The sequence below is a fragment of the Bacillus rossius genome, assembly GCF_032445375.1.
Source record: "Bacillus rossius redtenbacheri isolate Brsri chromosome 4 unlocalized genomic scaffold, Brsri_v3 Brsri_v3_scf4_2, whole genome shotgun sequence".
NCBI classification, from domain to species: Eukaryota; Metazoa; Arthropoda; class Insecta; order Phasmatodea; family Bacillidae; genus Bacillus; species Bacillus rossius.
Window position 1 is genome coordinate 4,518,313 of NW_026962011.1, and position 16,863 is coordinate 4,535,175.

The window sequence follows — 16,863 nt, forward strand, 5'->3', positions numbered from 1 at the left end:
TTCATAGATAATTAAGTTCATTTGCAAATTCATAAATTCAAACTTTTAAATAACTACTAAAAATTTCACGACTTAATTACAATCACATACACTACAAAATTACACAATTAAGCACTTCCAAAGTTACTATTAAGACGGTTTTATTGAAATTCTATCATAGTTAAATTTCCCGCATTTTCTGGAGTGAGACCTTGTCTTCTGTCACTAACTACCAGTGAGTACCTGGAAAATGAACGTTCTGCATCAACATTTGATGTTGGGAACCAGATTGCCCTTAAACTGGCTTGAGCAAATTCACTGTAGTCCCCTTTAAGGGAGCAAAGTACCTTTGCAACATCGTTTTGGCTTGTTTCTGGCAATGAAAGTTCATCCTCAATTATTTTTTTGAAAGCAACGTAGCCATGTATGAATGGGAAGATGGGAAACAGAAGGCAAGTTATGCAGAGACTTCTGTAGGTTTGCATCTTCTATGCTAACCCTACTCACATTTCTTGGGTTGAACAGCAAATTAATGGCATTAAAGACTCTTAGACAGGGATGTCGTTTAACAGATATGTTTTGCCTCAAACGCTTGTTTCTCACTCGCGACATGTTTCACAAGTGTATCGCGTCTCTCGTAGTCTAGCCTGCAGTTACAGAATTTGCACATTAAAATTTTATCACTGAAATAAAATCCTTCGCTGGAAAATTCTTTCGATCGGTCACTGGCAGAAACCTTCGTTTTAGGCATTATCAAAAATTTTTAATCACATAGGAAGACTTTAACCTCTTAGCACGCAAAAACTTGCCATTCTGGAAAGATCAAAACAATGGGGAATAGATGCGAATACAAAAACATACCGAATACCAACATACGTACGGGAAAATTAATACGAACATAAACATGTACTATTTATTATTTACAATTGTTACGTTAAGCGGGGTTAATATTATTTTCGTACCCTACGTACTTTATTTTAAATAAACAGTAAAAGCAATGCGCTTTAGTGTGTAATATTTTAATGATTAAAAACGTAATCTTAGAAAAACATATTTTGGACGTTTGTTATTTTTGTATTTACAGAAAGCTAACGGCGGCCATTGTATCATAGTTATCAACATCTTAAATTATTATGGTACACAAGATTACCGTTTAAAGAAAATATTACGTTAATTCCAAGACTTCATTTTAAAATCTGTAATGAATCACCGTCGCATATAATATATATGGCTGCTAGTTACTGTCAGGATTATTTGATTGTGCTGAAGATAGTGAATTGTCCTTACAGAATGGAAAAAAAACATAAATAATCTGGATACACAAAATTTCGTGACATATCGCTGATTTCGCACAATTTCGTTTTATTTCGTGTTTTCAAGCGGTTTTCGGTGTTATTTCGTTTTATCGCGCATTACCATATAATCGTGCCTCTATCTATAGCAACTGGACTAGTAGGGGATGCCACAGTTACCTTTTTCAATGCTATAGTAATTGGCAAGCGATCAATACAGAGTAATGTTGGAAAAATTCTATTCAAGCATTGTCACGAAAAGATCAAGCTCTCCCTCCCTCTGGCGAATATTAGCTACACTATTACTTTCAATTGTAATAGCTCATTTATTTATCATTTGTTAGTTTTCCAGAGGATAACGATAAGTGAAGAAAAATAGGTTGGCTTGATCATGTATTTGCAGTATGAGTTGCCTCCATTTCATTTAGCTCTCTTTGACGAAGCTGGGATACGCAAAACCAAGAAAGTAACGCTGTACATGTTTTAGGTGACAAGGGAGAATTTGACTTGGAGAACGCTGACTTTGTTCTTAATGGTGGTTTCTTACTACACAGTCATAGCCGACAAGTGGTACTGATTCATCTATTTGCCCAAAATGTTTCAATTATATTATCATTTTCTAGTTATCATGACTGTTGATGTGACATTCCGTGCAGACCACTGAACAATTGAAACACAAAATCATAAACATCGGATTGAATTTGAGCACATAATAAACTTTGGCTGGGCTAGAAGTCTATAACACCTCGTGTTTAAATGAGTACCTAATTTTTAGAATATCAATGTAAGTGTCTTCCAGGTTAATTTTGTTTCTGGATACATAATAAAGTATTTTGGAATTTAAATTGTTCATAACTTAGGTAATAATGGTAGAATTTAATGCATTTTAAACAGTTTTATCTACTTAAAAAAAGTACTGAGGTGGTTGTGTGGACCAATTTTTACCACAGTTTTGTTTTTTATTTTTGTATAAAACCAAATTTCGAACTTTCGTTCTTCTTACACTAATCCACTTACAAAGTATGTTCTCTGGTAAATAAACGCAAAATTTTTCACATGACGTTTTTTGACAGCGATCATTAAGCTACTAACATCTTAATATTATAAAGTAATAAACAAAAAAAATACTAATGCAGCTGCAGTTGTAACGGTTCGTTACTTACAAAATAAACAGTTCAACGCCAATTGCAAATTTTGATGTTTTTTTTATTTTTTCCAAACAGAATGCCCCGACGAATCCAAACACTTACAATTGTTCATTCACTCGTTTCACACATATATCTGCCCGTCGAAAAACTGCCCTCAGTTCGCTGATGAGATTTAATAATAAATAATAACGTCGATTAAGTCCTTCAGTAATGTTTTACTGCAAGTACACAAATATGGTGCGACCTCTAACAGGGCCGCACCCAGCGAAAAACAGCGAGCCGCCGAAACGCGGCCTCGCCTGGCAGCGATCGACAGACGACTGGTGAAATCTGGCCACTCTCTTCTCCACGCAGGGAGGAGAAGTCACCTGACCTCACCGACCAATCACACGCACTCTTCATTCACGCTACAGATATCAGCCAGTTACAGAACAAGTTACAACACATGAAAAATATTTTACATACAGAACTCTGGGCTTCCCCTGATCAGTCTCTTTTCAATTTCACCTCGAAATCAGGGACTCCCATTCTCGTTCTCTCTCCCACACCGTGAGAGAGCAGTTATCACACAGTTCCCATGCAGGGGGGGAATTACCGTCTTTATCTCGGTTTGCGGGGAAGCACTGTTCCTTTCTCACTCCCACTTACAGGCCTCTCATGCCTCTCTTTCTAACCATCACAAGCCCAGACACAGTCCCGTGATTTATAATTATATTACAACACGTTAATAAAATTTAAGAACAATAATTATAATACGAATTACTTTACAAAATTTAAACTTATTGAGAAAAAACCTGAAAAAGTAGGCCTAAACAGGTAAAAATCTAGTACAACGGCTCATTTGTGAATAATTTCATAAAAAATAGTAATGATTAAAAACGTCTGTTAAAATACAAAATACCTTCTTAAAACACATAGCAAGCGAAATTAACATATATTAATAGCCATAACGTCTGATTCTACTGTCTCATAATATACACACCACTCTAAAAACATTGACTTATTTATATTTACTTATACAGAAAGAAGTTTAAAAGAAAATTATTTAATTCGGAGGGCAGGGTTCTGCAATGCTACACAGTCTATCTACTCACAAATAATTAATAATTGTTTAGTTATTTCTTAAACATATTTTGCAATCGATCTTAAAATTTTTGTTGAAACGCTTGCCAAACAAATGCATTTTATGTGAAACAGACGACGTGGGTAATACTTGACTAAAACTTTGTGTTTATTTAATTTTACATCGAAAATTAACTAGCGTTCACTCAGTTTTAGTCAAAATTATGAAATTAAAAATATGTGGTTGTTGTAATCTAACTAGTCTTTTTAAGTAATTAAAACTTGGATATTTTTAATATAAAAGAAAAGAATTCTTTACTAATTCATACTAAATAATTAGGACTTTACTCGCATACTCGCGTCAACTTTTTTTTACACACTATCTAACTGATAAATAATGTAAAACAAAATTGGCAAGTTATAATTCACAACTTCCCTGTCATTATTTTTAACTGGAAAGCGGAACATCGGAACATTGATGTGCCTGGTGAACTGATCCTCGTATTCTGACAACCCGTGTACGCACCATTTTACCCTTCAGAATGTTTGACATAAAATTATCAATGCGAAATAAAGTTAAAATAAATGGGTATTTATTTATTTATTAAACTCAACACTGACTGTAGGCCTGATACAAAGTTATTAGGAGCTAATTTTCACGTTACTAGGGTACACAATCCCTCCATAATCCATTCCAGTAACTGTCTTCTCCCGGGGTTTCGTGGCTCTCAAAGGCAGTGGTAAGGAATACTTATCGTCAAGGTCGCCGAGCGGTGCTGACACCAGCTTCCCATACATGGGAGGATGAAGGGAGGTGGCATGACTGGCTGGTTAACGTAGTACGTTCTAAGACCGCTAGGGGCGTGCGCTGTCGATACCCAGCGATTGAAGCGATCGCTGCGACGGAGCTTCCTACTACAACAATTCTTCTGCGAAAACGGACAGAAAATTTAACCTGGGCTCACGACTTCTATACACTATATATATTCAATGGCTAGATTCTTTGAAAAAGTATGATAGCTACGATTCAGTAGTTGCTTTCGTCAGTGATGGGGCTCGTTACACGTCCAAGTGTAGTGACTGTCTCAAAGTCATTCTGGGTGAAGAAGTATTGCATGTGCAGTGCTGGGCTCATAAGCTCTGCAGTGTAGGCAATATCTGGCCGAAAGTTTGTACTGAACTCAACAATGCAGTTGTTAAGTGCAAGGCAGTGTTTCAGAATACTAGGAAATGCAAACATCTTTACACACAGTTTCTGACAGAGAAATATTCAGGCACTGACAAGAAAATTTGTCAGTTTCCTGTTCCAGTCCTCACTCGCTGGAACAGCTGGTTCAAGTCAGTGTTGTATGTTTCTGAGTATCTGACTGACATAGTTGAGTTTTTCGGTTCAAACGAAATGCAAAACTCACCAAATGCGGGAGTAAAGTTTTTCAATGCTATTCTGAAGTCAGATATTCAGAAAGTACACATCGAAGCCGTGTTTGTTCGAGAACATGCTGCACAGTTGATGGAACTTATAGACTGTCTGGAGGGGTCTTCATATTCAACCAGCCATATTCTTTCGAAACTGAAAGATGGTTTTCAGTAGCAGAAAATGGGATTTTTGAATTTTTTACTAGCAGATTTTGGAAGCAAAGCTCTACAGGCCAAAGTAAAGTGGACACTCAATCGTACTGCATCACTTTCCATGGATAAGCTATAAGAGCAAATGTCAAGAGATCCTTGCAGGAAGACATTTGAAGTGGTGGGAAAGCTGTTCAACCCTTCTAGTGTTGTCCTCAATGACGTGAACAGCAGCTTGGTCACATAATTTCAAACCCTTCCTGGCATGAAACTTACTGTCTTGACACCATCCGACATTGCTTGTGGTTACACACGATTTAAGGAAATCGTTAAAGTAGAGGCAGAAAAGAAACAGCCTGATGTTGTAGAAGTGCTTCTTTCCATGAAGCATGACTTTCCTGCTTTTGTTTGTGCTGCACTGAGAGCTGTTTGGCTGCCATGTTTTTAAATGTTGACAGCGAGAGGTGTTTTCTTCCTATGGTACAGTTGTTACAGATAGGCGGCACAACTTACTGGAGGAAAACACAGAGATAATGACTATGTTTTCTTTTGACCAGTCTTATTGACATTTCTATACTTTTTGCTGGCAAAAAAACAGTTTCAACAAAAAAAATTTATTCAAGCTCATCATTGATGAAGATTCATATCAGTTTGATGTTAGCCCAGGAAATGAAAGGAAAAAATGCATAAATGTCGGGAAAAATTAGAGACAAGCTGAATTTTTGGCAGGTGTTAGGACCCAAAAAGAGGTGTATTTTCCCAAAAGTCCCCACCCCTCCCCTTTGTGCTTCCCCCCCTACCCACCCTTAAACATCCGATTTGCAAGCATTTGGATTACCCTTCATATCTCCGTTGTTATTTATAGCAGTCAAATTTTCTATATATTGTTTTATTCCTTATATTATTATCTACAATAAAGTTATGTATAGTTTTGTTCTAAGATTAGCAGTTAACTAGATATTAGCTGAGGAATGTCAATTTTTACAATTTTATGTTAAGTTTGTTAAGAATATTTAAGTTTAAAATTTTAATTTGGGACATTTTCACGAAACACTTAAGATGAAAAGTGTAGAATGATTCTTTAGCTTTCCAACGGTATTAATTTTTCATATTTTGGATGAAGATAACATGAAGTAGAGGGCCGTAAGTAAACCAAGAACTCACCTCTCGCAACCCGGACTTAAAAGCAATCTGCCGCACCCTATTCAACCTCGCTCAGCTGGCCTTAAACGTTACTTGTAATTCTTCCTAATTATTCTAAATAAATTATATATACAATTTTAATTCAGAATACAGAAACAAAGTTGGTTTAATTTTTATATTATTTTTGCCAGTTTTGGTTCGGGGGGGCTTCAACCCTAACCCACATAGGATCGTTCAATTATCCACCACCTATGGACCCGCCGTGTTCCGGACTGGCAACAACCGGCAGCTGTGAACTAAAATACATGACTGCTTATTCACAGTATGTGATAAAGAGCAATCAGTATCATCCACAGCATCACGGACCACCCACCCACCCACTTCAAGCTATTGTGACATTTACTGCATTTATGTGCATTTTTCACTTCCAAACATTGCTATTATTTACACATCATGCTATTTAATTTGTATAGAAAAATTCTACTTACAACAAAAGTACTTCAATGTATTTTACAAACAGATCTATTCATAACGTTTTCGACTCAACGCCTACATACATAATTATACATCATCAATTGCATCTTCATCTTCATCTATGGCTGTTGCATTGTTACACAAAAGACCATTGCAGTGTTCACACATAGCTGAGCAATGTAAACCTGTCTTTCGACATCCACAATAGTTCCCACATGCAGATTTACATGAACATGACACTATGTGCAACATATCGTTTGGTGCAAAAGGTTTAGATGTGGTAATTGGCTTATGTACGTTTCTCTCGCCTCCAGCTTCTCTTACACACTTATCCAAATTAATAAATGGAAGAGCCATGAATGACATATGTTGAGTCACTTTTTCCCCTTCTGCTGTTAATGAGGTTCATGAAACCATTCCATCCTGGTTGGGCATTCATTCCAGAAAGCCAAATAGAGTTTAGAGGAAACATGGTTGCTACTGTGAAGTCTGAATTTTTCAGCTCAGCTTTTATTTCGTTGTAGTCTTTCACAGTAATGCTACTAAGTCCGTTGTGGGCTTTTTTCTTTGGGTAAGATCGTATCCTAATGCATTCTGGATTAAATGTTCCAGAAGATTTCCTTGCAACCTTTACTTGAGTTTCAAAACTAGAATCTGGGGTAATAGTTTGGACCCCACCCATTGCATGAAACGTGTTGACGCCATCCAGTGTTCGAACATGGACATCAGCATTATCAAAATCATGCTGTATGAAAGCATCTTCATTGACATTTAGTGATCCTGAATTTATGAGAGTATTAATGTACACGGAAGCTTCGTAATTGGAAGCACAAATACCCATAGAATATAGCATGTTGATAAGATGCTTAGATCCATATAAACGATGTAGTTTCAGAGCTAAGCCAATGTGAAGTGGTAACAAAAATGATCTGGGTCTTACAGCTGATATAATAGCATGGTTTATGACTACACATTTTCTGTCTACCATTTCAAACTCTGAAACGTTTTTCTTTTTCGTAACTCTTTGTGTGAAAGCTGCTAATGTATTTGGCATTAAATGTTCTCCTCCACATGTAATGTCATTGGTACCTGGATATGTTTCATGATCATATGCCTTCTTTTGAATATCTTCTTTAATGATGTCAGCTGCAGCCAATACTATCCTAAGTTTTTCCGTTTCTAGGTTCCTATCTATTTCTTTGTACCAGGTCTCAATAATTTTATGGACAGTATCAGACAAACACACAATGTTCTTTCTACCTGAAACATTAGATACCATAATGCGGCGTTCTTTAAAGTGTTCTAGAAGAAGATTTTTCAGGTGTTTGTCGGAATATGTATATTTTCCCCCTGAAATGCATGCCATTATATCTTGCAACTCTTGAATTAAATATTGGCATTCATCGCTTTGTTCAATGTAACTGCACAACATTAAAACATATTCTTTATCCGTCATCGGTCTGCCTACAAATCCTTCACTTGGGTTATCTTTTAAAAAGTGTCATGACAGTTTTTATGGTGTCGTGCTTCTGGGGCTACAAGGTCACTTACATTTAAAATGCGTGCTTTCACTTGATCTCCCCATTCATCGCTCCGATCTTCACATCTCTGCAACAAACTATCTTTAATTTCAAATGTTGCTACCATACGAACTTTTTTCCTACGATACAAAGCAATCTTAGAATCGACAATTGCCTCTTCCCCACAAAAAAATGCAATCTTTTTTGTAGTCAAAATTATTTCCTACACTTCACAAAACAGGCGATAATGTTGAAGGAATACATACAGCAGGACTTAGTGATGATGTAGTTGCAGCTTTAATACGTGATGGTCTCGTATAGTTTTGCCTACACGATTTGTGTACTCGAACACTTGATTTTTCTTTCAAGTTCTTGTGGAGCCCATCCTTTCGTAGAATGCTTGCTTCTGTTATTGTCTTCAACCCTTTTGTAACAACAACAGTATCTCCTTCCGTATCTTTACCGCATAGAATACAAAGTATACTTAAATGTTCCATTTCAATTTTGGTTAGTGTGAATTCTTGTTATAACATGGTAGGTAGATTCAATCCTGAAACATACGCATCACTTAGAAAGTTGTTGATTTGCAATTGTTGAATAGTAAAAAGTTACCATAGACTGACAAATGCGCATTTTAATAGTATACTTATTTACTTAAAATGTAAGTTTGGTATTCTGAAGAACCATAAAAAACATTACGATAAATAGTTACGATGTTGAATTGAATCACTTTATAATTATATTTTTAAAAAGATTTTACTACAAATCTCACACAAATATGTAAAAATATTTAAGTTATATGATCTATTAATTTCCTGAACTTCAAAAAACAGTGTATTGACACACACATCAATAGGCCTAACGGTGTTTGATATTTGTGTTGCAATAGAAATCACATTTACGTGACACAAATTTAAAAAGTAAGAAAACTGCAATAAAGCCGACATATAGTCTTCTGTGTAAAAATATTTTATAAGATGTCCTGGTGGATCTTAAGACGTGAAGCATCTACAATCGATGCTAATATGCGAATGAAGCAGGGCCGGAGTGCTAGGGTGGAGGATAGCACAAGGCTCCGAAGAAGGGGAAAAAAATCGACAGCCGAACATGCAGTGGTACAAATGAAAAAAAAAGGTGTGGTCCTATTCGGGAACCAAACCCAAATCGTCTTGGTAGGAGAACAGTACTATAACCACTGAATAGCAACAGCCCACGGGAAGAAGTGGTTTTTTATTACAATAATACTTAGCTTTTGTTATTGAAAACATTCTTACCTTCTTAGATTTGCGAGAAGCTGTTGCAAAATTTCTTCAGTTATCAAAAATTAACACCGTACTTTCTAGTACTTCACGTTATTATGTGACGTAGAGTAAGCGGAAGTTTTAGAAAATCACGCACATACACGCTAGAACGTTACCGCACACTTCAAATCCACTCCAAGAACTAGTCTCTGGAAGACGGATTACTCAAGGCAGTAAACATGTCTTAAGAAATTTATGGTCGTTGGTGGTTAGGGACATTTCTATGACTCAACACGCCAGCTCCCTCGCTCTTGATATTAAGCCTGTTGTTTAGCCTCCTGAGGCCACCCACTGCAACACGCACCAAGGGTAGAACAAAATGCAGCGCCTTCCTCGCATAACCTAGTGTTATACACATGTTATCGTCATCCAAAATATGAAAAATTAATACCGTTTGAAAGCTAAAGAATCATTCTACACTTTTTATCTTAAGTGTTTCGTGAAAATGTGCCAAATTAAAATTTTAAACTTAAATATTCTTAACAAACTTAACATAAAATTGTAAAAATTGACATTCCTCTGCTAATATCTTGTTAACTGCTAATCCTAGAACAAAACTATACATAACTTTATTGTAGATAATAATATAAGAAATAAAACTATATAAAGAAAATTTGACTGCGATAAATAACAACGGAGATATGAAGGGTAATCCAAATGCTTGCAAATCGGATGTTTAAGGGTGGGTAGGGGGGGAAGCACAAAGGGGAGGGGTGGGGACTTTTGGGAAAATATACCTCTAGTTAGGTCCTAACACTTGCGAAAATATCAGCTTGTCTCTAATTTTTCCCGACATAAAACCTTCTTTTCCTGGGCTATGTGTACATGCATGTTGTGTTGTGTCAGTTTGTTAAGGGTGTAAAATAATATTACAGTGTTTAAGTGACTTATTAGTGGCAAAATAATGTGTACAGAATTCAAACACTGCTTAAATATGGATCTGTACTGAAAGATAAGTGTTTTATTGTAAATAGTTGTCTTTTAGTGACGTGAGAGCATAATTTTTTTCACCGCTTTTCATGTTTGTTTTTTTTAACACTTTTTTAGTTTTTGTTTTACCACTTTTGAGTAATTTTTAGTGATGGGTCGATTCCGATTCCGGAATCGTTCGGTTCCACCGATTCCACTATAATCGTGGGATTCAGAATACAATGGTTTTGGAATCGACCATGACCGATTCCTGCATTGTTTTTGTAAGTTTGCAAAATAAATCTCCTACGCAACGTAAGAAAATATTAAAATGTATGCAATTATAATTTTTAAACTACATAATAAAATCTTTTTTACGGAACTGAGATTTACGAATTTTGGTGATTAACGTATTTATTTACTTGCACCGCCATTTTCCCTACAGTACAAATGCAGTATCTACTTTCCCGCTTTAAGCAAAAGCATTTTTCGGAAATTACGTTGCAGCAGCACTGCATTTAATAGTAAACCTTCAAAAATAGTTAGACACAACCATCAATGTTTAAAAAAAATAGTGTAAATTTTATTTACTAAGTGTTAACTATTTGATCATGGCAGCTACGTTTGCCATTGTAAACAACCTAATTTTTTGTTTGTGCTACCTGCCATGATAAACAATACGGCCATGAACCAAATCTTTGATGACGTGAACGTGAAAATTAAGATGTTTCACATCTCTGCACTTTAAACTTTAAAGAATTATAAATAAAATAATTTCTAAAGAAATTTTACCAAAATTCACAGTGGATTACTGTGACCATATTAAAATAAGTTTAAAAGCAACATAACCAAATTGCTGTAAATCAGCGTTCTTGTGCGTGTTTAGCGATGCCCATTTTACATTAGAAATATTTTGGAAAGGCAGTTGGCAAATCTGAATTTCCAAACATTGCTGCTGAAAACGTTCGTAAATTTTTATTACTAAACATAAACAATCTTTTGAAAGTAGTTGTGTTAGTTTAACAGAATTTTTTCCGATAAATTTCTGAAATGAATTAAATGTTAACACACGATTATTTGAAGAGTTTAAATATTTTGTGCAAGAAAATCTCACCATAAAATGTGGAAATTTTGAGATGCTTAAACATGCACAGATCTTTCTTACTCAAGAACAGAAAATTTATTTTCTCTTTACGGTTGTGAAGAAGTCCAAGACTGGATGGATTTATTCTTTTCACCAAGTGAGATAATTAAGTTCTAGTTAATATATTAAAAAGTAAGCATCTCTGACATCTTATTTTAGTGTGGTGCATATTTGTTTCCATCATAATGAGATAATAAATTTTTATTTTTACATTTCCCTCTTTTTATTTTTTTTCGCCCTGGTTCCTTAAAATATGTAAAAACGAGGTTATATTGTCATTTTATTTGGATCATTATTTAGTTGTGTTTGAAAATAAAATTCTTAACCTAACCGTACAAACCTTTTTTTACAATAAATTAATTGAGTTGATAATGTAAGGTATCTAAAGTTGGTTAAGTTATAACATTATTTACAATTTATGTCATAAGACATCTTTAATTATTGGCAGTGTTTGAACATGTGTTTCGTCTAACTATATGAAAGGTTAAAAGGCCAAATTGTGCTAGAAATTCAAGGTAGCGTAACTTGATGGTAATGAAAATGCTTTTCAACATTATATAAGCTGTATATAATGTTAATTTCTGCACAGAAAATGAAAAACAACGCAATTACATTTTTAAAATCATAAACAACCTTTTTTTCTGAGTATATTACTCTGTTGAACATTGTCAGATAAAAATTAAGGAATCTGAATCGGATTCTAAGAATCAACCCTTTAATTTAAGAATCGAAAATGGAATCGGAATCAGTATATTTTAGGAATTGGTCCAACACTAGTAATTTTATTTACCGAAAAGTTCGTGTCCCTAGTTATTTGTATTATGGAGATTTATTTATGGAAAAAAAAGTACTAGTTTATATTAGGCCTGTGCAGTTCCCCGATTTTTTGGTTCTGGTTTCGATTACATTTAAAATAAATACCGGACCCGGAAACCAACTTAATTTTCAGTTTCGGTTCTGGGTAAATTTTTTATATATTTTTTACATTTCTGTTACCTTACGTAGTGATACGTTTATCGTGCTGTAAAGATAAAAAAACATTCTTTCAATGTAACCAACGTCTCGCGATGTAATAATGCACGAAAATGTATCTCATAGAGTATATATTTACAATGAATTTTGAGGGAGTTAGGAACCGAAAGACACCATGATAGTTTCAACAATTTTTAGGCCATAATATCTTTGGTTAATTTTTGTCATTGTTAAAGTTAGTGTATTTAAACATAATTTCTTAAGTTCATAGAGACTTCTAAACATTATTTGTGTTAGCTGTGCTTTAACTGAGAAGAAATTTCAAATAATAACTAGACAAACTGTTATGGTATAAACACAGTAGAAACAATTGTGCCGAAACATAGGCCCAAATTGTTTGTTTATATTTACGTTTGCAAACATTTAATTTAATATTGTGAATCATTACAAAACAGTATCGAGTGTCAATGTTATTTGATTATAAACAGAAAACATCTATCAATGTGAATGCTCTCTATGACTCTGTGGACTGAGTCGTTTGCAACAATACATTTAAAAACTTATTTTTTTTATTACAACATTTAATAACACGTATTTTTCCTTGGTTAAGTTTTATTTTGAAAAACATTTAATATTTCGGTTATTGTTGTAATTGTGTGTCATTGTTTTGGACTTAAAGCTTAAATCTTACGATTCGTACGGGCCAATAGGAATGCGCTATATGGACGTTTTTGAACGGGCTGGAAACGATCGAAAGAATGTTGGGGACTTTTTGAAGACTGAAGGACGCTCAAAGTTAAAGCTAAAAAAGTTTGTTAAATAAATATAACAATTGAAAGTAAATAGGATTGTGTGTATTTATGACACAAGTAGATGTGCAAAGCTACGTGTGTAGAAAATGTTTTAGGGAAATATGTAAAATTTTATTTAATTGTGGATAGAAATTGCGATTGTCGCCGATACCGTAAGTCACGCCATTGTGGCGCTTGTTAATTTCCCTAATTGTCACCGCTACCCAAAACACACATCTGATTTTTATGACCCTATAGACAAATGAACCCTAAAGAACTTAATAGAATTTTGTGACATAATTTTTATAAACATTAATTTTTTTTTAAATTTATTACAAACTTCATTATCTCGTCTAACCCCAGGTGTCTTGTTTTTAAAGTTATCTGCTCACCCTGAACTAGCTAGCCGGTGCATTATAAATAGACTAACCAGTTAAAATAAAACTTTCAAGTGGTGAAAATATTTGGTGACATAAAATATATCAGGACAAACAAACTTTTGGTTTATGTGTGTGCCCTACATACCTCCGGAAATTACGAATTTAAGGATGATCTGTTAGGCTAATCTACCACTGCCACAGTTTTTATTCTGAAATCCAAACTGTCTGATTATTGTACTAAAATTGGATTTATTTATGTGGGATATTTGTCTAACAGTGAGGGATAAAGTTATTAAAAATATTTGCAGTTTTCCAAACAACATAACTACATAGTGTGTTTTTATTTGTCTACTGCCATTATTGTCCCATGTTTTTATGTGGTTTAACAGGGTGGCCAGCCAACCGGGAAATCGGGAAATACGGGAAATAGCCAGGATTTCTTTAAAAAAACCAGGAATACCTGGAATCAACCAGGAATTTTTATTAGAACCGGGAATTTTTTTTATGAAGTAACGATCACAATAACATACGGCTGTTAAATGAGCACGTTCACCACCCGTCGAAGCACGACAGTGTGCTCGTGAGCTATATTTTGTGAAAGTTAATTTGTTCATATTGCATTTAAAAACTTTTGTAGTACGTAAGAAACCGTTAACAATTCAGACTTCCATACTTATTATTTTTCTGTATTCAAAAGCAACAGCATTTTGGCTGAAAATGTTGTTGTAGGATGGTAGTAATTTCTCGCACTGCATGTTGGTAGCACTAGTTTTGTATGTATATTTGTTTTTACTTTGCGCTCATGTTGTTGCGTCACGGTATCACAGATACTTTTCTCGAGTTTTTTTTAAAGTTTAGTTGTGCGGGACGATGTTTTGAATCTTTTAATCTAACATGTAATTGGCGCAGACTATCAAAATGTCAACGAGTTCGGTCACCACATACAATGACAAATGTACGGAAGAGTTTGAATGGGTGGAGAAAGATCCAAAGTGCGGGACAAACGCTATTTGCAATTTCTGTAATGTTAAAATCTATATCGGTAGCATGGATGGGAAGAACAGCATTAGGTAGCCACGCAAGAGGGGCAAAACACGTGCGTTTGGTGTCAAGTAATTTTTGTGACGTGAGATTATAAATTTTTTGTTGGTGGTAGGTTTTGTTTTAAGCAAGTTCATTGATTTAATTTTTAAGCCTATAGTTAAGTTGTCTATTGTTTAACGGCAATAAAACATCATATTGTGTGTGCTTTGTGTAACAAAAATGCAAATTGTATGCAAATATTGATAAAAACCACCCTTGAAAAAACCTGGAAAAAACCAGGAATTTTATTATCCCAGAAGAGTGGCCACCCTGTTTAAAATTGTCACCAATACCTCATTTGAAAGCAATAATAAAATTATATAGTCCAATAACAATGTAAAAATAGAGAGTACAGTGTCTTTCAGTTCTTTTCATATATGTATTGTTAATACTGTTTTATGGAAAGTTATGGTTTCTGGCTATTTGTATGCTAAAGGCCAATTCCAATATAAACAAAATATATAATGCAAACAGAACATATTGTGTTACAAAACAATGTACTTTAAAAATGTAGACAATTAAGAATAAATTACATTTTAATTGCAAGAAAAATATATAAATGAGTGCCAAAAATGCTGACCCAGAAAAAAAGGAGTATATTTTTGCCATCAGGATTTTGATGCCAGCAATGAATGGCCTATCTATTCCAAGGTTTGAGGTTAGCTTAAAAACACTTTTAAAAAATGGTTTTTGAGGCTAATGCAGAGTGTACACCTCATTTCAATGTTTTTGAATTGTTTATAGTTACCAAACATTGACCCAGTTAACCTTATTCATATTTAGTCTAACATTAAGCTTTATTTTTAAATTTTTTATAAAACCTGGAACCAAAAACTGAGGTTCTTAATGTAAAACTAAACCAGAACCAAACTGACCGATAAAAAGCCCTAGTTTATGTTGTGTTTACAAGACATAATTATATATTTGTCCTGTGTGTTGTGTCTAATATAAACGTATCCATTGCAGTTCAACGAATACCTCTAGCAGTCAGACTAACACCCCGGCTCCACCACCTGAAGAATCAAAGAAAGTGGCACTTATCAACACGACAGGCGCTTCAAGCAAGATCATTCACCCGCAGGAGGATATATCATTGGTAAAACTCACTTTCACTGTAGAAGTATTGTTCAGAGTTTAAGTAGTGATTAAGAACTGTTGAAATCTTACTGTTTAATGTTGACATTGTGTAGATCTGATAATACAAAGAGTTAAAGTGAAACCCCGTATTTGTGCAATTAACAACATTTTCTTTAGGTCCCATTTACATGTCTTTGAATTAGTGTTGTGCGAGATCTCAAACCTCAAGAAAAATTTAGAGAAATATTGCATTCTCGAACAGCAAGCGAGAAAAATAATTTCTCGAAAAAAACAAGAATTTTTTTTGGTACTGGTAACAACTCAATTTGGTATGGAAGCTAAATTTGATATTGATAGTTGTATTCTTATAAATGTTGAACATTACACACACACACTGCCATTATTTTAGTTTAAATGTTTTAAAAATACCAAACGCTTCTGCCTGTTCGGACGAAAAATGATTTGACGGAACACAAAGCAAACATGATGGAATCATTAAGAGAGATTAGACTAGCCGATAGTCAACCATCCAAAACCATATCAGTAACCAAAACTGTGAATAAAAACTGTCATATGAAATTCCAATTTATCCTGAAAGAAAAACTGCAGTATTTAATTTTTAAATTACGTAAGTGTAATACATAATAAAATACGTTCGAACCTAACCTACAGAATTGGTTTTGTTTACATACACGTTATTACGGTCAAGTTATTAAAAGCATTACCTTTAATTTAGTCATAATATTTTTTTCGGTAATGTTTAATAGCATACTGAAATTTTGAATATTATGGCAAAATACAAAATTTACTTTTTAACGAACATAAGGGAATGGTGGTCATGCTGCCAGACCGAGTCTGCTAGGCTGTTCTGTTTCTTATTTCATTTCCAATAAAAGACTACGCAAGTCATGTGATTGTTAAATGGACTGGAATGGAAAGGAATGGATTGAACACACAGAACAATTCACGCCCTTGTATTACGTAAAATTACGTGAATGTGTTCAAACCTGTTAAAAAGGCAG

At 34.4% G+C, this 16,863-nt stretch overlaps 1 protein-coding gene across 2 annotated transcripts in view; it reads left to right on the forward strand.

The window, feature by feature from the left end:
• The window catches only part of LOC134541999 (BUB3-interacting and GLEBS motif-containing protein ZNF207), a 71,480-nt gene that overhangs the window by 29,521 nt on the left and 25,096 nt on the right, over positions 1 to 16,863 (forward strand). For both annotated transcript variants that reach the window (XM_063385778.1, XM_063385779.1), the window contains exon 7: positions 15,731 to 15,860. In XM_063385778.1, coding sequence (XP_063241848.1) covers positions 15,731 to 15,860 — 130 coding nt within the window. The remainder of the gene's footprint in view (positions 1 to 15,730; positions 15,861 to 16,863) is intronic.